The sequence below is a fragment of the Eptatretus burgeri genome, chromosome 11, assembly GCF_056783735.1.
Source record: "Eptatretus burgeri isolate ZD-2024b chromosome 11, Ebu_testis_v1, whole genome shotgun sequence".
Lineage (NCBI taxonomy): Eukaryota > Metazoa > Chordata > Myxini > Myxiniformes > Myxinidae > Eptatretus > Eptatretus burgeri.
Genome location: NC_140971.1, coordinates 98122352 through 98148802, shown reverse-complemented (window position 1 = coordinate 98148802; position 26451 = coordinate 98122352). Strand labels below are relative to the sequence as shown.

The window sequence follows — 26451 nt, the reverse complement described above, 5'->3', positions numbered from 1 at the left end:
CACAACGTAGCTGGTTCTGGTGGTCAGGCTGGCCCGTGGTGTAAACGCAACAGTCCCTGGATTGGCGTCGGACGAGCTGGCGTTGCACTCGTCAGGGGCAGGAAACACCGTGGTGCTGTCGACCTCCTTGTGTCGGCCCAAGTCCGCTCACAGCCGCCAGGGAACCAGTTCTGGTGCCAAGTTGCGAGCAGGAGAGGGAGGCAGGTCCGCCCGCGGTTCGACCCCGTACTCAGAGCCAGCAGAACCCCAGAGCCAACCGAGCTGAGGCACGAAGCACAGCAAGGCCACAAGACACGATGAAACCAGGATCGAGAACAGCCCAACAAAAGCACGCTCCCAGCACAACAACCTCCACCAAAACGGTTTTTCTGTCCCGATCTTCTTCCTCTTTCTTTTCGATCCCGAACAGAACCTTTTTATCCTCCCGTCCTCGTCACTTCCAATCGAGCCGTTTTATTGGCCCTGCGCCGTCGCCTTCCGCCAATCGTGATCACGGGGTGGAGCCATCCGCATACTGTCCTGTGGCGTCACGGCAAGCCTCCAGAGAATACTAAAAGGGGTTTACGCAGACACACTTACCCTATCCCGTATCCCTATCTAATTACGTGACAATTATCATTTCCCCCTTGAAGAAATGGACATTCACTAGACAACTTATCACCACTGAATTGCTACTTATTACATCGAGATCCTGGTACACTCGAACAGCATGGCATACCTAATTAAACATCCTAATTACCCTTTGAATGCATACCCCCCCTCAAACGTAACACTGCCCCCTCCTCTGGTACCGCAGCTCCTGCAAGGTATATCACAGGCGCTACCGTACCAGCCTTAACACTTACTGACTCACACTTATTTAACCTAACGAAATAAAGTAGGAGGGGCAATGGGCAGCGAGTCGCAGCTAACTTACCTATCCTGCTTAATGTACTACCCCCTTATGGCCTTATCCTCGCCTAAACAATCATTCATTTTTTTTTTTTTTTTTATTTTATCACATGAGAGCACTGAGCGAAGTTGCACTCCATCCTCTGGATCATCGCTCTTGCCCAACACTCTTCCAGTGATCTGGGGAGGGGAAACAAAAGGTTCCACAAAAAAAAACACAACACTTATACTTTACATTCCTACTTTAAGCCTTAACGACACTTTTCATGGGATATTTACACTTGACCGCATCCCCCAGTGGATGCTAATAGACCCAGCGTTACCTGGGGAGCCAATTTTCAAATTTGCTTGACCCCAAAATTATGCGGACATCATTCCCTTGCTGCACATGTCAAGTTGTGCGGGATCGAGTGGGACTCGCACATCTTCACAACACTCACACCATGGTCATCATCACATTTCTCGGTCATGGTCCCCATTTTAATGATGCAGGCTGAATCCCGTCATGGCCGTGGGGTGGGTTACCACAAGATGATGGGGGCATCTCAGGTGCAACCATGCCCACAGGTAAGCTTTAGTCCAACCCAGACGTTTCTCCGCCCCGCTCCCTTTGATTCCCTCCCCCCTGGGAGCCATCAGCTCTAATCCCGTACAACACTCTGGAAGGGGTCTCACTGGCTCCTCTGGCCTTCCTGGGTCGCCAAGGTCCTACCCGCTTTGGTCGCCCAACCAGACCCTCTCCCAGTTGCCTCCAGACACTGTCACCATTAGCCACCAGGTGGTGAATCTCCTTGAAGGGGGTCGCAATTCCCGCTCACCGTGAGCTTCAGCAATCCCTGCGGACAAGCACATCATCCCCACCCACAAAACCACATGACTCCCCCACCCCATCGGCCTTACATGTGACACCTGCATTTCTAACACTTCACCAACCATGACCTTCCCTGTTACCACACCATGTCCAATAAAAAATCAACGTGTGCACCATACATTTCACTTCTTAACTTGAAACAACTCACACAGCACTTCTCACCCGATCCACGCACCAGCCATTGGACAGCTACTCGTGCCCGCTTTGTTTCCAATTACCCACTCTCCCGATTGTCACTCTAAAACCCAGCAGAACTTACAAACCCATGCCAATTTTCCCACAATTCGTTTTTTTCCACCAAAGGAGGGCACTTCGCCACAATCTCAGCAGCCGAGCATGGCCCGAAATGTTCAGCCCAATCTAGTTTCCCCGACCCCCGACAGTGATCTCCTGACTCGACCTAGGTAAGGGCACCTCGGGTAGACCTGGCGGTTCAGCAGGAAGATTCATCTTCTCCGGGCTTGAAAGTCTATTGGAGGGTCTCTCCATCGCCGGGTACCGGCAATATCGTTGCATGTGTCCTCTTTGCCCGCACCGGAAACAACTCCCCATGAAAGGCCCCCGTGGGTATCGGTGTAAAGTCTCTTCCGGTTCCGGACCCCCTCGGCCATAATCGAATTGCTCTATTGGCTGGGCTGGACTCCGCCGCTTTGGCGCACCAACTACCGAATTACCCCTTATCAAACTTGACAGTTTCTGGCAAATTTCCTGAAACATTTGGGTAATGCCAATTTCACCCAGCCCCTCTCCTTGATCCTGAATCTCCGCCTGTCGGACCGTCACCGATGGCCTCTCTGGCACCCGACCCGGCCGCCTCCACGAGGCCAGCCTGGCTGCGCACTCAGCCGCTCGGTGAACGGTGGGTGGATCCTGTAGCTCCACCAGCGCTCGGACCTAGGGTCAGGAAGAGCAGCTAAAAATTTCTCGAGTGCCAGTCAGTCCCACGCCTCCACTGTAAGGTCCCGATACGCGATCCTGACTGATTGGTAAATGTCCTGTGCCAGCTCCTGCACTGTCTCACCCGGCTTTAATCTGCGGTGCTGGAGCTGGGCCCGCACCAGATCACAGTTCGCTGCGAACCCAAACCGACGGCTCAACGCCTCGCAAATGTGGGAGCTGGTCAACATGCCCTCCGCGATCACGTTTAACACGTCTGCGGCTGGTCCCCGCAACGTTGCCACCAAATTCCCTGTATGTTCCCGCTCATTCCACCCGTTTAGTCGGGAAATACACTCAAATTGCGTCAGAAAAGCTTCAAGGCTCCCTGACCTGTCAAAATTTACCAGGGGGATCACTTTTACGGTGGCCCGCTTCTCAGTTTCTCCCTTGTCCGAATCCAGCCCAGGGATAAAACACCCTTGTGGCTGCGTATCCAATTTCGGAGCCCACTGTGGCCAAAGATGTTTTGTGGTGATGGTCTCATGGGTCAATTTTGCCTCCTGTTCCAAACGTTGAATGGACCGATTCACCTCTTCCCGCAGGATCTTCTGGGCCCGCACAACCTCCTCCAAGGCTCCGTCGCGAGTTTGTAGCTGCTCCTCAACCAACCCGGACACTCTACTTACAAAAGACGGCTCTACCAGGCCTTTATCCAAGACTTCATCTTGGCTCATAATTTTATCTTGTTCGTCCAAACGAGCCTCCAATCCTTTTACCTCCTCCACCAAATTCATCCCTTGCTTCCTCAGCTCTCCCCACTCTTCAACTTGCAGCTGCATACGAGCATCCACACAGGCACGATGACGTTCCAGGCTTTCATCCACTTTATCAACCCGAATGTTCATTGCATCAATTTTATCTACCAATTTTTTCCATATATTTTCCCCTCCAATGTAATTTCTACCTTTGTTTCCTCGAATCTATCCTCGAATTTGCTTTGTATTTCTCCCAATTTAACATCCACACACTCCTGCATCTCAGTTTTCATTTTCTCCATCTTTTCCCCCAATTCATCCCTCATTAAATCAATCCGTGCACCCAACTGTTCCCCCATTACCCCCAATTGATCTGTCATTTCTGCCCCCTGTGCCGTCATTTTTGTCATTTCTGCCCTCTGTGTCACGAATTGATTTTCCATTTGTGCCGTCATTTCTGCCCTCTGTGTCACGAATTGATTTGCCATTTGTACCGTTATGTCCGCTATTAAACGTTCCAACATTGGATCGTCATCGCACCGGTTTCCGGCGCTGCCGGCCCCGTTCGGGCAATGAAGCACGGTCCACGCTCGGAATGGGGGAGGTTCCAACCCTACCCCCGTCTCTCCCTTCTTCCCCCGACTCGCTGCCAGACACATGGCCTTCCTCCTCAAACAACTGCACATCCGCCATGGTGCAGAAGTCCCGTTTGCCGCCAATTAATTTTAATTTGAAAAATCCCGCCAAAATTTTCCCGCGCTCGCGCTTTTCTGTAGTAATTTTATATTCCAATTCGTGGCAAGATTTCAGTACTGCAATATTCTCCCGATACCAAATATAATTTAGAGGGGTTCGAACATCCAACACCCTGACACCAATGTGACGTCCACGGGACTTGAACAGTCCCGCCAACGTAGAATGAGCCGAAACGATGGAGGCGGTTTATTTATTTATAACCCAAAGATGGCGGTCCTAATCGCTCTACCGCAAACAGGACGAGGAAGGTGGCACGAGTCGCTTTTCACTGAGTTGATAACGTTTATTTGTCTAACCAGAAATAACAAGACTCGGCAAGAAGAGGGATCCGGGGCGATTCGACGGGATGGTGGTGTGGGTTCGGGCGTGGGGAAGACACAAACAATTCCAATGGATATACCAATCTCAAACCCTCTAAGGCGCCAGGTACACACACACACACACACACACACACACACACACACACACACACACACACACACACACACACACACACACACACACACACACACACACACACAACGTAGCTGGTTCTGGTGGTCAGGCTGGCCCATGGTGTAAACGCAACAGTCCCTGGATTGGCGTCGGACGAGCTGGCGTTGCCCTCGTCAGGGGCAGGAAACACCGTGGTGCTGTCGACCTCCTTGTGTCGGCCCAAGTCCGCTCACAGCGCCAGGGAACCCGTTCTGGCGCCAAGTTGCGAGCAGGAGAGGGAGGCAGGTCCGCCCGCCGTTCGACCCCGTACTCAGAGCCAGCAGAACCCCAGAGCCAACCGAGCTGAGGAACGAAGCACAGCAAGGCCACAAGACACGATGAAACCAGGATCGAGAACAGCCCAACAAAAAGCACGCTCCCATCACAACAACCTCCACCAAAACGGTTTTTCTGTCCCGATCTTCTTCCTCTTTCTTTTCGACCCCGAAAATAACCTTTTTATCCTCCCGTCCTCGTCACTTCCAATCGAGCCGTTTTATTGGCCCTGCGCCGTCGCCTTCCGCCAATCGTGATCACGGGGCGGAGCCATCCGCAGCACTGTCCTGTGACGTCACCGCAAGCCTCCAGAGAATACTAAAAGGGGTTTACGCAGACACACTTACCCTATCCCGTATCCCTATCTAATTACGTGACAATTATCATTTCCCCCTTGAAGAAATGGACATTTACTAGACAACGTATCACCACTGAATTGATACTTATTACATCGAGATCCTGGTACACTCGAACAGCATGGCATACCTAATTAAACATCCTAATTACCCTTTGAATGCATACCCCCCCTCAAACGTAACAATATAATTTGTTTCCTACATATGTAAGGTGTCATTTATTGATAAGGTTCAAATTATGTTGAGATGTATTCAAGGTACTGTTATTATAGTGCCCGCGTTGAAGTTTCTAATGTCGTTATACATGTTGGAAGACACATTTTCTCTAAGTGAAGAAAAACATTTGTTTCGCATCAAGGGGTCCGCAGTATTTCATGTCGGGTGTCTGTGACTTTTTATTTTCTTCTTATGTTTATACGACTATAAACTGTACTCCATGAGCTTTCTTTTGATATATAGATTATACACATTAAAGTATATTAACAGTATAAAACGCTCCCAACTCAAATCCATGGTGTATAAAAATTATCGAAAATCTTCGATTTTGTGCAATTGGGGGTCGCGTATAAACAGTGCCATGACACGATATAAGCTACCGATATTTCCTTGCTATCAAGTGATTTTGATACCCCAGGGGACCCATCTTTACAAAAAACTTGACGAGAACAGGGCACTTTGTTTGGTACCAATGACCAAAATTTTGGGCTCGGCCTCATGGACTAAGTGCTCAGATGTTAAAATTTTTATTTTTAATTGACATTCAATTTCGTGGTATTTGAGAGCATTTTGGGAGTCAATCATATTTGACTCATGCTATGCATCTATAAAAAGTAAGAGGGGAATTGGAGTGAGGGTGTTTGATTTAATAGAAGGTACCTTTTGTACTTAATTTTTTTTTATATAAATAAAGTTACCTTTTATATAGATACCGATGTTGAGAATTCTCTAGTTCCTAACGACCCATTTCATTGTTCGTAGAAACCTTTTCAACGGTCGATGGTACGAGTTTACTTGTAATTACCTCCGCCACTGAAGGTGAAGGAGGTTATGTTTTCACCCCGTTCTGTCTGTTTGTTTGTGTACAGGATATCTCAAAAAGTTGTAGACGGATCCAGATGAAATTTTGTGGACAGGTTCGTTGTGTGACAAGGACGAATTCATTTGATTTTGGTGAATATCCGGATCCAGATCTGACTACTAGAATTTTTAAAGTGATTGTTAACCATTGAGAGATCGGGCCAAAAACGATATAGTACTATATAGCATGATATCTCAAAAATATAATGGGCCCAATATGTTCTCATGGATCAGGCCTTACGTGGCGGAGCTATGCGCTCTACTGAGTGTCCTAGTTCAAAACTTCAATCATTTTTCCCTGCTAAAGAAAACAACTTGATTCAAATCAATAAAACATCAAAAACCTACAATTTGCAGAGAAATGTGGTGAGCTTGAAATAATTGTGTGTTAAAGTAGTTGGTAGCAGTAGTCATTATTTTGCTCGTTTAAAAACACAATATTTGATGTGGAATTTTTATTTTGTAAGTGAGAATAATACCAGACAAGAAACATAACTTAAATATATCAACTCGCGTCTAAACAACCGCATCGACCCGTTGCAGTGAGTTCTCCATTACACCCATGCCATGCCGATGAGTTAAGATGATTATTGTACGAGAAAAGCTTTACCTGGACTCATAAACATTCACCTTTTTCTTGATCCTCTTCCTCACTCCGTTTTTCCCATTATTAATCCGTGTGCAGTATTCATGTGATTATGCAACTTGGATGATCAAGCCGTGCGTACCTGTCGTACCTGTCACTTTTCTGACGGGTTTAATCAAAAGACAGCACATTGTACTTCTCAAACATACTGCATGTCTATCTGTGAGTGTCAATGAGGATGTAAATTGAAGTGAATAATGAAATAGGATCTTTTATAATCTGTAGTTGTTGTGGCTGTGACTGTGATTGTTTGTGGGTTCCTTCCGTGTACTATTATATATTTCTCTATTGCTTCGAGACGTATTGCTCTGTAATTTTGCGCACTTCCGTGTCTGTCACGCTATATTGTTGTGGCCACGGGTACCGAGACACCAGCTTGTCACTCGGGCAGTAATCCCCGGTTGTCCTCGGGAGAGCCAGACCTGGGGCCACCGCTCACAATTAACGTTGTGGTACGGTGGGTTGTTTTAGAACCACGAATGCCACCCAGTCAACCATGAGTTCCAGTGTCTGCCATCTAATTATTCCGTTTAACTAGAGGTCATGTGGTTACCTGAGTGGGGAGCACGCCCTCGGCAAAGCACCAATGTTATCTCGATTAGATTTTAATTTGGGCGGCCGAGCGTTTTAACCGCTGGTGCGTGCCGACGATTTTTGGTCAAATCTGTGGTAATTACCTCCCAGTCTATCTTGGTTCGGACAATGCTGGACCAATGGAAGGAAAGGACAAACACGGACAGGTTGGAATTCGACAAATAATTTATTAATAATAAAATAAATAAATGGAAAGGACTTATTTTCTGAGGTAAATAAAGAATGAATTTCAAAGCAAAATCAATCAAAATGGCAGGAAAGAGACAAAGAGCAGATGCTTATCGGGGGGGGGGGGGGTGACTTACTTACAGCTAAACACAGACATGGGTACCCAACAGATCATTCAACAGATCAACAGACATGGGCACCCAATCGTCTCGCTCACCAGAAAGTCGTCCGTGAAGTGAAAACGTCCTGAAATGCATGTGTGCGTGTCACGTCCGTCGCCAGCACCCAGCCTTGCCGTGCACCCTCTCACGAGCAGCCTTGAATGTCAGTCGACGTCTGGAGGGCACTGGGATCGTCTGTCGCGGGTTTGGACCCTGGTGTTGTTGGTGACCGACCCAAACCTCACTTGTCGGCGGCGCTGCTGACACCCACACTCGCACCACACGCTTGCTTGCCCAAGCACTGGGAAGAACTAATTGTCTCGTTGTTGGCGCTGGTCAGACACCCGCTTCTTGCTCGCTTCTCAAGCTTACTTCTCGTTCTCTTCTCCCTCCCTGGCTTTCTTTCGCCCTACTTTCTTTTGCTTTCCTCTCTCCCACTTTTCTCCTCTTTCGCTTTTTCTCCTCTCGCTTTTTCTCCTCACAGAACGTACCTTCCGTTCGTTTTATATCTCCAGGCCGTCTCCGCGGGTGCAGTCCGCCCCAAGCTCACCCCGCCCCACTGGCGCACAGTAACCATGACGACCCGTGCGCTCTCCAAAAATGCGGGTGTCGGAGCTCACGAAAGATTGTTGCTGAGGAAGAATTGGGGGGGGGGGGGCGGGCTTCAGAGCTCGTGAAAGAAATGTGTGTAAACGTGTCTGTCGTAAAGAAAAAAGCTTCCCATAAGAGAGGGGATCTATCCTTTACCCTTCTCAACGCATCACATTTAAGATCCCATTAGACATGGGGATGGGGCTAATCTGAACATATATTTAAGGAAATAACTGTCTGAGGACCTGGATGTGTGGATGCATTCATCAGACTGGATTCTGAAATCCATAACAATATTTTAGAGCCCTGTTCTTCATTATGTAGCCCACGAGCCACTGGTGGACCCGACATGCAGCCAATAATACAAAATGTGAAAACACCCCATCATGATCCATAATAAATGCTATCAAATTGAGCTAGTGGTTTCAAATGGGTGATCCAATGCAAAGTGTAAAAGTAACATCACGACATCAGTAGATGGCAGTCTGCAAACAATTATGCTTGCAGCCCAGTAACCACAACGAAAAAAAATACAAAAATGGATTATGTGGAGATGGAGCCTAATAGAGGCCATTTTGGAGTCATGCAGGCGGTGTGGCGACTCTCACACTGATGTCGTGTCTGCTAAAGTGGCCCCCTTCTAAAAAATATTGAAGATCGCTGTTGTAAGGGGTTCCTGACGCCGTACCTTTGGAACTGCGACATTAAAGCTCCAAGTCTTGCTTCTTCCTCTTCCCTCCCAGAAAGGAGAATTTTTTAAATGGTCGTTTGTACAATTGAAATAAATTCATTGTTAGCTTTCCAACAGTGCCTTTTTTATTCTACGGCAGCAGGTACCCTTTAGAGCAAGTTAAAAAAAAAAAATCGCAGCCTTTGTTGTTTTAGTAATTTTTCTGTGTGGAGTTGAAAGAGCTAGCCCATATTTATGTAGGCCTACAACTAAAATGGCCACCAGTCGGCCATCTTTGATCAGATCGCAAAATAAAGTGAGGGTCACATGTATGGCATCGTGTCCTGTGCTTGTGCCAAGCTTGAACAAAATCAGACCATGCATGTCTGAGAAATGGTTGGGGACACATTTCCATAACAAAATGGCCGTCAGTCGGCCATCTTGAATCTGATCTTGGAGAAAAAAAAAATTGTGCATGTAAGCCACCATTCATTATCTGTGCACCAAGTTTGAACAACATCGGTAAATGCATAATCCGAGAAATGGTTGAGGACGTGTTTGACACCGGGGTTTTTTTACAACTAAAATGGCCATCACTCGGCCATCTTGGATCTGATGTCAAAAAAAAAAAAAATGACCTGCTTATGTATATCAACATGTGTTGTCTGTGTGCTAAGTATGAATAAAATCGGTCCATTCATGTCCTAGATATGGTTGCGGAAGCATGCACGCACAAACACGAAAATCGAGACCAAATCTATGAGCCCCCATTTCGGACCAAGTTCAACGGGGGCTAATAAAGCGTAACCGACACACTCTTCTCATTTTAGTAATAGATGACGCACGCCCTCGTGACTGGTTGTTGTTGTTGTTACAGATGACGAGGAAGAAGACGGTGCTGTGCTCCAGCCCGGGAGACATGAATTTGCCTTTAATTTTCAGTTGCCTCAGGGGTGAGTGCTTCGAGTTGAGCAGCATGAACATTGTACAGTGTTTGCATGAATCACCACAAATTATAAGAGATTTTTGTTTGGTTGTGTACACTGTTGAGGTTTGTGGAAGAACTTGTGCATTGAATAAATCAGGACATGACGGACAAAAACAGGATGCAAAACGCATGTGTTTTGGGTGGACAAGATTGATAGAGGATGCATGAGGTGGACAAGATGGTCACTGAAGGAAACTCCAAGCAGGGAAAACTGGAAGCAGGAGGGACTTGGGTGGCGGTGGGTGTCAACGAGGGTACAAAATATTATGATTTTTGATTGACGATGATCTGAGATGGTGGTCAAACAGCTATCTTGAAGACTTGGAGGAAAGAATGACATTTAAGAGAATATGGAAGTTGATTCCACAGGTGGGATCAAAAGTGTAATAAATGAGTGAAGGTGAGCAGTGATCCTGGATTTGGGTAATTTCACCAGAAGGGGGTTGGTGGTCTGTGTGAGTCCTGCAAAAACCTTGGGGGGGGGGACAAAGCGTGGAAACAGCCGAGGGTGCAAGACCAGAAAGGAGGTGGCAGGAGAGAGAGAGAGAGAGAGAGAGACAGACAGACAGACAGACAGACAGACAGACAGACAGACAGACAGACAGAGAGACAGACAGACACCACTGACCTGTCTGCGATGGTGAAATGATCGGCCCATGAACTCATCTTCATAGTGGGAGATTCCAATTATATTGAAGGCCTTGGTTTTCACCGCGTCAAGCTGAGCAAGATGTGAGGTAGGGGAGCCAGTCCAGATGGGAGAACAGTACTCTATCAAGCTGTGGTTGAAGGCCTTGTTGGTGGATAGGAGTTCAAGTGTGCCAAGAAAGGACTTTGTATGACAGAGGATGCTCATTTGGTGGCTGACAATGGAGGCAAACTTCGAAATGTGAGATTATGTGTAATTCCTGTGAAAGTAGGCTCCACGTGTTTATATAACGTGGGGTGGGAAGAGAGGGGTCGCCCTCCATAATAGGTATTTGGTATAACATTGATTCAATGGTACATTTTGCTAATTCCGTCCCATGTTGACCACCTCTTCAGTGTCATTATTCTACCAGGTGAGCACCCAGGGGTATTGCCCCTATATTTTTTGTTCTTGATAGCATATCGTCACAAAACCAAAAGTTACTTCATTGATCGATGTCCAACTGGCAGTGGGGCTACTTAGATTCCACGATGTCTTTCCTGATCGAGCTATGCTGAACAAATGACAAATCCTGCTCTAACCTACAGGGGGCACTGCATCAGTGGTACAGCCACGTCCCCAGCAAATGATGCAACCTACACTTGTGCTCCAGACGAGAAAAGTACAACACAGTGAAACAACCGATGACTGGCTCTTCCCTTCCTCCCATGTACTTCCTTCCCCCCATGCAAGAACATTCACAAACTCTCGCGATTTTACCACTTGATTCAAATTCTCACCGCTATGTTACACTTCTCACCTTTTCACTCGACTCACTTTTAAAATGAGCATCTCATCTCCACAAACCAAAAACAATCATGTATGGATAACAAAGCATTTCATTCCATATTGAATTAATAAGTACACGAGTGCACTGAACCGACACGTCGTTGAACACTCTTGTTTGTGAGGCATATTTTTCAAGTCGTTAAAAAGTATTTTGTGTGCGTGGCTGAAAAGGAAATATAATCAAAGTGCAGTTTGAGACGTTGAGATTATTCCAAATAAAAGCAATGAAATAAATCATTTTTATAACCAGACACGAATTTTATATATATATATATATATATATATATATATATATATATATATATATATATATATATATATATATATATATATATATATATATATATATATATATATATATATATATATATATATATACACACACACACATACATATTATATACATACATACGTGTGTGTGCGTGTTTCGCGCAAGTGTCTGTGATTATGTATGTATATCCGCTCTTCACTGAATTGTTGGACAGCTGTCCTGTCGCCACCTAAAAGTGTAACCTGAAATACTCGATCAATTCCCCCCTCCCGAGGACCTAAAAGACCCAAACGACCCCGGTGACCACCCCCCCCAATAAAAGAACCGAGGACTCAGACCCAGATGAAGCAAAATAATAAAGACCCAAAATACCCTTGAAGACCCTAAAGACCCCAAGGATCACGTGGACCCAAAACACCCAATGGGGCTATCTGGGACCCATGGAAGTTCTGCATAATGTAAAATGTGAACTCAGGTCCACAACCCCCCCAACCACACACACACACACACACACACACACACACACACACACACACACACACACACACACACACACACACACACACACACACACACACACACACACACACACACACACACACACACACACACACACACACACAATCCCAAGTCCTCAACCCCCCTCCTAACTCTGTCCTCTATCTGTCTCCCCCCCACCACCATCACACCCAATTCTGTGCTCCCCTCCCCTTTCTTCAAATCCTAATCCCCCCCCAAACCTCTCAATCCTCACTCTTCCTCCTCTCTGCCCCCATCCCCCAACCCAACTGTCATTCCCTCCCCTTTCAACCCCCCTACAAACCCCAGGTCCTCAGTCCTCCCCCTTCCCAATGCCTCAATCTCCCTCTTCCAACTCCATGCACCCCCACCCAAACTCTGTCCTTCCCTCCCCATTTCTTTCTGTTTCTAACAACATCAAACAAAGATACACAGGGAACTTTGGGGCATGAGAAGACCATTTGGCCTTTCATGCCTGCATTGTTCCTGTCCCCATTTGTTAAGAACAATGTTAAAAGTAAATAAAGATGGAGCGTTAAATTTACAATCACTTCCCCTTTCTTCCCTTATCCTCACTGTAATTCATGGACCAGTGTATGTGTTTGTTTGTTTGTCACGCTACTCCTCCTACAGTTCGGGGCTGATTACATCCAGACTTGCTACATAGGAACAGCATGACACCAAATAATGGATTGGGGTGTTTTTATCTTTACCAGCGATCTTGGGTGGGGTGGGGGGGTGGGGGTGTGGATGGGAGGGAGGACACAAATCCTCTATGTAAATGTGTATCCTGTAGCGCCCCCTCCAGGTGTGGGAGGGTATTACAAGTCTCCATTTACAGTCCTGTATTCTTGTCCCCATGTTTTCCAGTACAGTGAGGTGTTTTGAACTTTGACTTATAAGTAGTCGGTATGTTTTTGCTTCACACTCACAACCCGGGTTTTGGGGTTTTTTTGCATCTGCAGAGCTGTCAGTTGCCTATACACTGCCCAAATAAAGGTATGTGTCAGAAGAACGTGTTGCATGTTTGGAACAAGATTGCCCGTGCGGTGGGTACTCTGCTGGTAATAATAAATGTCAGTGTGTGTGTCAGTATGTCTCTTCTATAATTCCAAAACCATGAAACCTCGCAGCCTTAAACTTTGCATGCACACGAAGAAACGCCAAGGGAGTGCATGAAAGCAAACTGTGTGTTTGGGTAAATTTAACACCCCTTTTGAAGATGATTTACGCTTAAAGCAACAACAGGCTTCCCTTTGGTCAGCCTGTGTTGAGCTCGCTTAACTGGCCTTAATAGGTCATTTTGTCTGCTCAGCTCAAAAATGCCTTGCATTGGAACAGGTCAGTTTCTGTACAATACAGCTTCTTACCTTTGAATCGCTGATCATCATACCTACAAATTGCTGGATACATAACAATGCTTATAAACGCTCGGAGACATGAGTGCTCATGTTCTCCTCCTCCTCTTCTCTTTATAAGGGGTGAGATGCGATGGCACCAAGCTTCTGTCCTGCCTTGACCACGATACTCCTCCACTCCACATCCCTCTGTCCTCAGCCAACTCCCTACCTTACGGATATACCTCCTCACACAATCCTCCCATCTCAACCGCAGTTTACCTCTTTTCCTCCTAGCTTGCTCCCTCAATCTATCCGCTCTCTTTGCTTTTATCTCTTTTCACCCATCTGCACTAAGTGTCCAGCCCATCTCAGCCGGCATTTCACCACTCTCCCCGTCTAGCTCATCTGCACACCAACTTCCTCCCTCAGTTCATCCATCCTCCTTCTTCTATCCACCCTCTTCACTTCTGCAATCCTCCTGGCCCAGTTCTCGCAAACCTGCAGCCTCTGTTGTTGTCTCTCTGTCAGTGCCACCATCTCCAGACCGTAAAAGTAGGCCGGCATTACACACATCAGAACCTTCCCTTTCAATTTTCTTGATATCTTTCTGTCTGCCATTACTCCATGCCTGGTGTTGGCTTAATAGTGGGGCAACTTAGCATAACAATTGTGCATTTTGTGAGGAAAGCACCAAATTTGGCACACTAGTAGCCTATCATATTATGAACAGATTGGGATATTGGGCCATCTCAAAATTTTTGATGGTAGTGGAAAATGCTGCCACAGCCATCAGTGGCTGAATTTGAGATGGCCCAATATCCAAATCTGTTCATAATATTGTAGGCTACTAGTGTGCCAAATTTGGTGCTTTCCTCACAAAATGCACAATTGTTATGCTATATTTAGCTAAGTTGCCCCACTATAATGGTTAGGGTGGTGGGCTTGGGATCCTCGGACCCTGAGTTCAAATCCCCCTCGGCTGTTGAATTAATACCAGGTTGGGTTGACTGCCTTTCATCCTTCAAAGGTTGGAAAAATGAGTGCTAGCTTGCTGCTATCCTGTGTCGGAGTGGCGACCCATCCAGGATTGTGTCCAATAGCCAAGGAGACTGCTTAGGCAGCACCAACGCTCTGCACAGAGTATGGTCCCAATGGATGGATGGATTACTCCCTCCAACCTCCTCCATGCATTCCACCTATCTGAATCTTCCTCCTCACCTCTACCTCGGACTTACCATCCCCAGTCACTGTTCCTCCCAGATACTCAAACCTATTTCCCTGCCTGATCTCCTTCCCCTCTAACCTGATATTCATTTTTTTTCTCTCTGCTGCCTGACCCACATCAGCTCAGTCTCCTCCATATTCTTCTTCAGTCCATGCTTCCCAAATGCCTCCTTCCACTCCCCCAGTCCCTCTTGGATATCCTGCCCACTCTCCACCACAATAGCCAGATTGTCAGCATAATCCTCCCCATACCACCCCTCAAGCTCACCTTCCTGCTGAGCAGCTCCATCACCATCCTTTCCTGCCTCAAACTGACATTCACGTTGAACTCGTCAAGCATCCCAGGACCAACCAAAACTCTTTCCCTTTGTTCCCTTGTACATCCCTTCCACCAACATGATCTCTGCTTCTGGGACTCCTGTCCATCTCAGTGTTGCCATCACCATTTTTCTCAGGGCAGTGTTGTAGGCCTTCTCCAGGTCCACAAATCCCAATGCCATTTCACCTTCTCCAACCTCTTCTCCACCAGCTGTCTCAATGTGAACATCCTATCCGTCATCCCCATACTCTTTCTAAACCCCTCCTACTCTTCTCCGATCTCAATCTCCACACTCTTCCTTATCCTCTCCAGCACCTTCATTGCATGACTTGGGAGCGTAATGCCCCTGTACTTCCCCAGACCTTGAACATCGCCCTCCCCCTTCCGTATTGGCACAATTAACCCTGTCCTCCAATCCTCCAGAATTGAACCCTCACTCATACATATAATCAACAGCCTCTTCGTCCAACTGATTTCAACTTCTTCTGCTGTAATTATCGTCTCTGTGCACACTTTTTTTAATACATTGTCGAGGTTCATATGAGAGCTAACACACAACTCACAACAAGAGGGGCAGGAGAGGGAAGGAAAACATTGGGGAACAGACATATTAGGAGATTTGTGGAAGGGAGAGAGATGGGGTGGGGAACAAGGGGTATACAAGATGAACATCACAGGGACTTTCAGGACCTTACGCAACAGGGAACTTTCGGGGAGGAAAGCAGGGAATTTGAAGGAGGTAGGCTTGGGGTGGATTAACCGGGGTAGAAAAGATCATGGTTTTGGATGGAGGAAGATAGGTGGTGGTGGTGAACAGCTGTTTTGAAGACCTGGATGGAACAATGGGATTGAAGAGAGTGTGGGAGTTTATTCCAAAGGTGGGAAAAAAAGAGGAATGAATGAGTGAAGGTGAGCAGTGATTCCTGATTTTGGTAGTTTTACCAGAAGGGGGTTGTTGGCAGACCTTAAGTACCCTGCGGAAATATGGGGGGGGCAGACATAGCCCCGCCCCCAGGGGACAGAGCAGGCATCACAGACAGAGCAGGGGATCAAGGCCCAAAAGGAGACGGTAAAAGACAGAAAGACCACCGACTTTCCTGCGGTGAGAGAGAGAGAGAGATAGATACCAATGATCCTAAAAGCCTTGGTTTCCACAGTCTGAAGTCGAGCTAGTTGTGAGGCGGGGCACCACCCCAGAGGGGGGAGCAGTCCTCCATCAGACTGTGGATGAAAGCTCCATCAGACTTCATATCATTGAATGCCTCATCTACATACCAAACGAATCGCTATATACCTTGCTTTTGTCAGTGTTATAGGTTTCAATTGATGAGCTTGGAGCGATTTCATGCGTTATTTATGATGCAATTTTCCACGATCTACTCTCACAGACGAATTAAAGTATGTAATGGAAATATAATTTGAGTTTGGGAAGATCGGATCATGTGGAATAAATAATTCGAAATCTGGAGTGAAATCTGAAAATGTTAAATGTTTGTTTTTGATGTTTGTTTAGTGTTTTTTGCAGTAATGTGTCATCACCAATCAGCTTGCTATCGCTTGCCAGGCTCGCTGTTCCATATCAACCATTTATTTGCTTGCTTGAGTGCTTAAGCCACTTGCTGAATGCGAAGCTCTCTGCAGTTGATAGCGGTACAGTTTGTGTCCTAATCGGGATATACAGTCGGCAGTTGCTACAAGGTTGAGGTACATGGGTAGATTTGGATCTGCAGAGGGACTCTCCATGGGTTTGTGTGCATGCCTGCATGCTTGGTTACAGGTGCCTTGGTGGCAAAGTTTCATTCCTTATCTTTTGACGATGATGATGGGTGGTGGAGGTTTTAACTTTTAACCTCAGCAGCGTACGAGCGATCACGTTTTCCTTCGTCCACGTGACTGTTTCTAAAGAATTTTTGGTTATTTTATATCAATTGGGTGTGCTTTAGAATGGTTATACGGTTTCTCTTTGGGAGTTTCAAAGTATACTATATTTGATAACACCTGATTTCTGAGCCGTTTGCCGTATTAACGTGTTTTCTAAATTGCAGAACCAATTTTTTTTTTCACTCGTCACATGATGCTTGTCAGCTGTTAAAGATTAATGTTTATGCACATCTCCCTGAAACGTCGACAATGCAGCATTGATTTTATAATTAGTTTATTGAAATTTCCCCAAAACAAGGGGGAAAGCTACTCAAGGTTTCTGGGTTGTATACAGTACGTACTGTGGTCGGTAATCACACTGACTCCAACCTGCAGACTTCAAAAATTGCCGATATCGGCCATGTGCGTGCGTGCGTGTTGTTGGTTGTTATCTCCATATGCGGGTTCCAGAAAGTGGAATGGAGCCCTCTCAGGTCTCGAAGTATCCGTGTGTGTGTGTGTGTGTGTGTGTGTGTGTGTGTGTGTGTGTGTGTGTGTGTGTGTGTGTGTGTGTGTGTGTGTGAGAGATTATGTATGTATGTCCGCTCTTCACTCAATGGTTGGACAGCTGACCTGACGCCAGCTAAAAGTTTAACCTGAAATACTCGATCAATCCCTCCACACTCAAAAAGTGTGTGTCATGGCGGCGTGTTGGTGCGTGTGTTAACCCTGTGTTGTCCCTTGTGCTCTCTTGTCTACCTTGCCCAGCTGCGCAACTTTTTTCTCCCCCCGCCCCCCACCTCTCCTCTTGTGCCCCCATTCTCCCCATTTCCAAAGTTAGAGAGAGGGAGAGAAGAGCATTTACGGCGCTATTTGGTACGTTCGTTGTGCTTTGGGCGGTGCCCGTGCCGATCTCCTGTTGTGCATTATTAGTTTATCGCGTTTATTTATTTATTTATTTGCTTACTTATTTTGTATTCATTATACCTTTTTCTTTCGTTTAAATTGTTCTCGTTTTCTCGCGACCCGTCGAAGTTTGAACGGTGTTCGCCGATTTATTTCGTACAACCGGCCATTGAAGATTCATGGCGGGTGAAAGTTCGCGGTATGCTTCATTTGAAGCGCTAACCAGGAAACATGGGATAGTGTGTATTCCTCCGTCGGAGATCGACATGGAGAAGTTAATTGTTGGTGTCTGTGAGATTATCGGGATTGAGAATGTTAAGGCGGTTTCCCGTATGAACAAAAAGATTGTTTTTTTCGTTTCCCAAGTGCCGATGGTTGCCCAAGTCGTCGAGCGCGAACTTTTCTTTGATCCCGATATTTATGTTTCGTTTTCCCCCTTTGGATACTCCCGCAAAAAAGAAGTTGTGATTTCAAATTTACCACCTTTTGTTAAATGTGATCAGATTGTATCCCATTTAAAACGATACTGCACGGTTGTATCCCCATTAACAATGATCTGTTCCGTAGTCGGAATGATAATTTTAAACACATCATGTCATTTCGTCGGATTGTTTTTATGATTTTACCGCCAGGTGTTTCAGGGTTTCAGGCAATCTTTCCCTTTCTAATCGAAGGACATACTTGTATGGGATATGCGAACACAGAAATCCTTGTGTGTTTTGGTTGTGGTGAATTCGGCTATGTTAAATGATCGTGCCCCAAAGACATGCCGAATAAAACTGGTAATGAAGGCTCCTCATCCCAACAACTCCCCATCCCAGATAATGCTCCCATTACAGAAGCAGAAGCTTCCCATGAAGCACCTGCTCCTGCTCCTATAAATATAACCATAAAAAGATCTCTTTCCCCTTCTCAAATCACCACTAAACCCGGATCGAAAAATCCTCGCTGCTTCAGCGGCTCCTCGCTCCTTTGCACAGGTGGCTGCGGGGATTTGCCCCACAACACAGGCCCTATGTGCTTCGGTTCCACCAGTTGGTTCCTCTTCTGAATCATCTGGTATCTCTAATTTTTTATGTAACGATGCCAATGTTACTCACCCCTCCCCCACCCCCACCTCTTTCTTCCCTTCCTCCTCCTCATCCTCTCCTTTGCTCTTCTCTCCCTTCCCCTCCCCTTGCCCCTCGTGCTTATTCTTCTTGTTCTTCCTTCCGTGCTCCTGCACCCCCTCCTCCTCCTCCTCTCCCCCCTCCCCCTCCCCTCCCTGGTTTACAACCTCCAAATATTACTACCAGTCCCCCCCCTCCCCCACCAGACTGGACTTACTCCCTCCATACTCTCTGAGTATTATTAAAAAATAAATATAGATCATTCGTAATCCTTGCAAACATTATCATGAGATATTTGTAAAGGAAGTCAGATGGCCTTGGTATTCTAGTGGTCTGAGTACTGTACGTCCACCTTTCATTATCACTGGGTTCATGGTTTATGGAGGCCGGAGGGGAAGGAATATTCAACAAGCTGTTGATATAAAGGGAAGTGGATGTGTACTTTTGTTAATACGAGCCATTAGCCCGACCTCTCGACTGTTATTACTTGGTTGGAATATTACTCGGCATTGAGGTTTGACCGGGTTGTCCAGAATGTGATGATAATTAAGCTTCCCCCAATAGGATATGGAGAGGTTTATGGGTGTTGGAAGGTTTTTTTTTTTTTTTTACAATTTCTGCCCCATTTTTAATGGTAGCCCAGATTTACGACACCCATAGGAATACGAAACCTCTGTTTGGGGGTTTTTCTGTCGATTTCCAAGCTGTATCTTGGATGTCTTTGGGGACCTGAGAATTGGGTCTTTCGGAATGATTTTTTGCATCAATAATAATGAGAATTATTTTGGTTATCACCTAATTATCGACATTTTCACATTTTTCACCAAAATTCGACGAAAGTTTGTCCGATCATAACGAAATTTCCCCTTCGATGTAGCCTAGGCCCTAGAGAAAGGCACATTTATGCTTGATTTACATCATACCCCTCCGAGTTAAAGGTCAAGGTCAAATGGCAGTTTGAGAAAAAGAATGCGTGTTTTGCCCAAGCGGAATCTCAAAGACCGCTTGGCTTTCCAACATGTTCTTGCATCATAATAGCCGAGTTGCATTGAAGTTGTGCACCTGGAACTTGTTTCGTGTCCTTGACCTACTTTTCTTCAGATTGTGACCTAATTAACAAGAAACACCTTTTTGATCATAACTTGAATAATTTTACTCCGATTCACGCTTCGTTGAGTTTTATGGATAGATCGTAGATGGGGACACATTTTCTTAATTTACACTCGATCCCAAAATGCTGAAGGTAAGTTTCGTTTGGCGTTCCAAAAAAACAGGAATGCAATCATTGGATTGCGGGAGCCGGGGAAGGCTTACCCCAGGCGATCGCTTTGATCACAGATATCTAATTACACGTGAAATATTATTTGATTATTCTATTATTTATATTATGATGTAACGTGAAATATACAGTGTTTGATTGGTATCTCAAACATGGCAGACGATGGTGTTCTCTGCTCGTCTGTTGTCATTTAACAGTTGATTATCTTGGGAGGTACTGTAATTTATGTTACACGTTTGAATTGCGCGACATTCTCTGGAGCCTAACGTGCAAGTTTGGTATTGGCTTAATGGTTAGGGTGGTGTGCTTTGGATCCTCGGGTCCTGAGTTCAAATCCCGCTCAGCTGTTGAATTAATACCATGAACGGTTGACTCTGCCTGTCATCCTTCTGAGGTTGGCAAAATGAGTGCCAGCTTGCTGGTATCCTGTGTCGGAGTGGCGACCCATCCAGAATTGTGTCCAATAGCCAAGGAGACTGCTTCGGCAGCACCAACGCTCTGCACAGAGTATGGTCCCGATCTCCTAACGTGCCACGTCTGTTGCTTCCCATTAAGAGGTAATCTCTTCCCTTCCACAGACCACTTGCTACCTCATTTGAAGGGAAGTACGGCTTCATTCGCTACTGGGTTAAAGTGGAGCTGGGAAGACCTTGGGCTCTTGTACAAAAGGTGAAGGCTGAGTTTACAGTTATTGATCAAGTCGACATCGGGACACCAGAACTGATGGTAAGATTTGGCACCGATTGTAGATCTCTTTATTCAGCACAAGATGCTTACTGTTCTGTAGGCATTCTTTGCTTCATCTTGTTCTTATTTATTGACTGTTGATATCCCGGTCTATTCTTTATAATCGCTGATAAACATCCGCAGGCTGATAAAATACCTTTTACGATTCGAGGCGGATTACAGTGTATCGTCTTCCCGTCATTAAAGGCTCCTGCTGGAGGAACGACAGAGAAAACCCTCTGCTGTTGGTTTTGCACATCAGGACCCATCTCACTTTCAGCCAAAATACAGCGCAAGGGTTACTGCCCGGGTAAGGAACAATGGTACGCATTATGACTTTGCACCATCTTAAAAATCCATTATAGAGTGATTGATGTGAAATACTTATTAATTGTTGATGAGGTAAAGCCTCAATTAATCGGAAATGGTCCAGGGAGATTGGGGGGGGGGGGGGGGTTGGGAAGAATATCCCAGTGAACGAACGTGGAAGAATATACTCGAGAGCAGAATGATCCATTAGATTATGTGCAACAATGTACTTGAGTACGGTATTCTGCGCTCATCCTGTTCATCTTTACACCTGTACCGTATCACCTGTATTGTGTTTTACCTGAGTAAATAAAGCTGTTTGTCGTTCTACACATGCAGCAATTCTGAGGACATCCATCACTTTGGCCACCAAATGAGTAATTTTGAATTAACCGTAGTAAGATGTGATCATCCGATTCATCGTGGTGTAATACATTAGGAAATCCACAATGTACAATATTAAATTTAAACCAAGGTGAAGCTCCAAGAATTTCAACAAAGCATTCCGAGTTTAGCAAAGCCTTGGATGTGCTTTGTAATGTTGTGAGCATGACTGAATGTGGCGGAATCTTCAACGACGACTCGATACGTTCTGATACAATGTGTATGAAAGGTGAAGTAATTACAGTTCGGTTTGCGAAGAAGTCGAAATGTTAAGATATCTGACTTGTTTACATCTGAATCCCCAGTTGCTCAACCTCGATCTTCCTCATCGGATGAACCACAACCTTTTTCTGTCAAATTTATGACTTGTGGTACAGTACGTGTATAACTGTATATTATTACCTCCGTCAACAAAGGTGGATGGGGTTATGTTTTCACACCTGTCTGTCTGTCTGTCTGTCTGTCTGTCTGTCTATCAGTGAGCAGGATATCTCAAAAAGTTATGGACGGATTCGGGTGAAATTCGGTGGATACATCCAGTGTGTAACGAGGACGAATTGATTCAATTTGGTGAAGATCCAGGGCCTGGATCTGGATGCTATAGTTTTTGAAAGATGGGACCAAAGAAGATATTATATAGCATGATATCTCAAAGTTGTTTTTTTTTAACCGATGATGACAAAAGTTGGTGGACGAGTTGGGCAGGTGACAAGAACAAGCTGATTAGATCTTGGATCCTGTCCGGATCCAGATCCGGCCTATCACTGGGATACATCACACAAACTGTTCATCCTTTATAGAGTGAACTTCACCTACCAAGTACCGTTCTAGTTTATTTAACATTATTTGTAGTAAGCTGGAAACTCCCGTATCTGGAATGGAAAAACTTGTTTCGGAAATGGAAACTCGTGTATCCATAATTGGCTGATCCCCACGTAGTCTGCCGATGCAAGGCTTTGCTGGATTAGTTTGAATTCTTCTTGGATGTGTGTTGGTAACACCATCATAAAATGTGATCTGGTTATGATTCGTATTTTAAACAATATATAAATTATTGCATGTCTTTTGCCATCTGTTGTCGGTATCTGTCAAAGCAGATGCTCAAATGTCTTGCTTCGCTTCTCTGCTTTGGTGTTTTCCTGCAGGGGAATCCATTCCCATCCATGCGGAGATAGAAAACTGCTCCTCGAGACCCATTGTGCCTAAGGCTGCCATCTACCAAACACAGATTTTCTGTGCCAAAGGCAAGCAGAAGCCCGTGAGGCAGCTCGTAACGAATCTACGAGGAGAGCCCGTGCCTCCTGGTCGGACGGACGTGTGGAATGGACGTCTGCTCAAAATCCCGCCGGTTTCACCGTCTATCCTCGTTTGCAGTCTCATCCGTGTGCAGTACGAACTGCTGGTAAGTCCCTGGTCGCGGAAGCTCTGCCCGGCTGGTCCTTTAGGTGAGCGATGGAGAGGCAATTGCGCATGGGTGTCCCTCTTGGTTGTGAAACTGTTCACTATAGTGTCTCCGGAGTAGTTTTACAAGCATCGCATGAAGGTCATCGGGCAAAAATGCTCGAATTAACAAATTGGCATGGCATTTAAACCTGTTCGATCTGCGAAAGTAGGCAAGCATTTCACTTGCTAACTCTGTCTGCCTGCATCAGCTTGAGTAAACGTGAGGCCCTGCATTGAATAATACCAAATTGTGGAATCGCTGTGTCCTGTCACATGCCCTCCTGATCGCTATTTGGCCGTACATCCTCAACAGGAACCCTGTTTTTATATTTTCTGACTTATTTTTCTGTTCTTTAAATGAACTTCGAGGCATTTTGAATAGAATGAAATGACTGAGTTTTTGTGCTCATGACGCACAGTATTTATGCAGGAAAGGGTCCAACAGGAGGTTGTGAAGGTAGTCCACTTGCTTTTGAGCTGTCTTGTTTGGGTGTGATTACCCACCAGACTGCAAACTCGCATTCGTCCTTCGTATGCTGGGTATTTTATTGCAAAGCGTGCTGTCCCTCGGGTGGCCGTAAAACAAGATGTCCTGATAACATTCACTGGTGTATCTGAAATATATTTACCATTTTATGAAAATGTCTGTCTTGTCAAGGGTAGGTAGGTGTCTTTCATGAAAAGTAGGCGAGTTATTGCTGGCATCCTGACTCAATTCCAAATTCCTACCCAAGTCGAACGTACGTCGGGTCTGGCCAGCTGGTTTGTGAAAAAAGACTTTGGCCAAACTTTACTCTGCCGACATAATGAGGTGGGATTAATTGTGACCCTTTAAATATTGGTACATACACTTGTGTTGAGTGAGCAACGATCATGATAATGTGCCTTTTTAATGGACCAGGACCTTGTTGGTCAATGGGGGTTACCAGATGTGCTTTTTTGCAAGGAACAGCGCCACTGTGGCGGTTGTTGCATAGTCCTGGACAGTTTTTTCGAACAAGCCTGCGACACGGAGTCAGCCGATCAATTTCCCAGGAGCGACCCAGAGATCCCTTAAATCCAGGATGGTGTACCCCCTCCTTCACAAAGTCAGGGCTGAGAGTGAGAGAGTTAGAGCGAGAGAGAGTTAGAGAGTGAAAGAGTTCGAGAGTTGGATGAGAGAGTTAGAGAGTTGGAGTGAGAGAGACAGAGAGACAGAGAGACAGAGAATGAATTAGAGTGAGAGAGTTAGAGAGAGGGTTAGAGTGAGAGAGTTAGAGAGTTAGAGTGAGAGCTGGAGAGAGAGAGGGAGAGAGAGATATAGAGATATGGAGATATAGAGAGTTGGAGATGGGATGGTGTGTGTGTGTGTGTGTGTGTGTGTGTGTGTGTGTGTGTGTGTCAGAAAGAGCCGGTCTATGGGGACTGATTGGCACTGACCGTGACCGTGCTGCCTTGGCAAATCCAGGCAGCAGGGAAGAATGGGGAACATTTGGCCCCCGGTTTCACCACTGTGGTTTATAGATTAGGTGTGTAATATCCTCTTGCAGGTGTGCGACATTTCATTTTGTTTAAGGTTCGGAAAATAATAAACTAACTTTACATGCTTACATTACAAGTTAAAGGCATGTAACCTTGCAAGATTATTTAATCCAGAACTCTATTTGCTGCTATTTTATTTTATCCAATGAGTTTCATTGTCTTGAGGCAAATTCACAGAACTTAATTTTGTCTCCAACATTATTCTGCTTTTGATTAAACTGAAAGAGAGCAAGTTTTCCTTTCTGTCCAAAGCACACATCCCATCTTGCATAAAGCGTTTTCCATAATCGGTCCAAGGCCAGGTGCAGAGACCCCGTGGTCGGCGGGTGAAAAAATACTGCGGCACTGCTTGTTTAAGTCTACCTGTGTTGTGGCTCGCAGCTAATAGCGGAGGCTTCACGGCAGGTGTACCTGGACATCCCTGGGGCGTTGCAGCTCTCGCTGAGCTTGCCGCTTGTCGTGGGCACGGTACCCCTTCATGGCTTTGGCAGCCGCACATCCAGCGTCAGCAGCCAAGGCAGCTTCGATATCCACTGTCTCCGGATCACATTGCCCGAGTCTCCTGAAGGTTCGTCGAATGGGGTTATTTAGTTTCTGTCGTTTACCTGGAAGGCGTTGCCTTCTCCTTCTTGTCGATTACGTAGTCATTATCTGTTGGACGATAAACTCGTCATCGCTGATAAATTGCACAATTGACGTGTTGGTGCTGCATTCGACCACCTTTCGCCCAAATGGCAGTGGCGGTGCAGTGTGGTGTAAATTCCTAAGAGATGGTAAATGGCTGGTGATATTTTATACCCTTCCTCTGAAATAGCGGAGGCTTCACGGCAGGTGTACCTGGACATCTAGAGAGAGAGAGAGAGAGAGAGAGAGAGAGAGAGAGAGAGAGAGAGAGAGAGAGAGAGAGAGAGAGAGAGAGAGAGAGAGAGAGAGAGAGAGAGAGAGAGAGAGAGAGAGAGAGAGAGAGAGAGAGAGAGAGAGAGAGAGAGAGAGAGAGAGAGAGAGAGAGAGAGAGAGAGAGAGAGAGAGAGAGAGAGAGAGAGAGAGAGAGAGAGAGAGAGAGAGAGAGAGAGAGAGAGAGAGAGAGAGAGAGAGAGAGAGAGAGAGAGAGAGAGAGAGAGAGAGAGAGAGATCTAACTCTCACTTTTAGTTCTCATATGAGCCTCGACAAGTTGTACAAAAAAAAAAAAAAAAAAACTTTGTGTCGTTGAATTGAAGCAGGTGGTTGCTTTGGATGCCTTATTTAGCTCCGGTACTGTTTTGTAGGGATATAAAAGCTGCTCGTACGACGAAGGTCACACCGCTTGTCACTTTTCACTTTGATTATTCCATTGATCCGTGCTGTGAAGTGAACAAGGAACATTGTTCACTTTAATCACAGAGCCACCAAACTATACGGAGGCATTGCGTGGCGAGGAGGCAGTGGCCATCTCTGCAGTGGAGAGATGTTCCGATGAGTTTTCTGGTGTGCTCATCCACCCAATGTATGCGTACGTGCAAGAGTTCCGCTTTCAGCCCCCACCACTGTATTCTGAGGTGAGTTTGTTTCCGCTCCACATTACGGCCTTGATCTCGCAGCTGATGGAGGAGGCCAGCGATTCATATTTCCAA

General features: G+C 45.9%; 1 protein-coding gene across 5 annotated transcripts in view; it reads left to right on the top strand.

Annotated features, from left to right (window-relative positions):
- The window catches only part of LOC147017732 (arrestin domain-containing protein 3-like), a 45976-nt gene that overhangs the window by 18035 nt on the left and 1490 nt on the right, over positions 1 to 26451 (top strand). For 2 of the 5 annotated variants that reach the window (XM_085847589.1, XM_085847586.1), the window contains exons 2-7: positions 10043 to 10118; positions 21036 to 21183; positions 21391 to 21493; positions 23022 to 23278; positions 25246 to 25408; positions 26222 to 26376. In XM_085847589.1, coding sequence (XP_085703715.1) covers positions 10043 to 10118; positions 21036 to 21183; positions 21391 to 21493; positions 23022 to 23278; positions 25246 to 25408; positions 26222 to 26376 — 902 coding nt within the window. Of the gene's footprint in view, positions 1 to 10042; positions 10119 to 21035; positions 21184 to 21390; positions 21494 to 23021; positions 23279 to 25221; positions 25409 to 26221; positions 26377 to 26451 lie in introns of all 5 variants that reach the window. The other 3 variants (XM_085847588.1, XM_085847585.1, XM_085847587.1) reach the window with 2 other exon arrangements.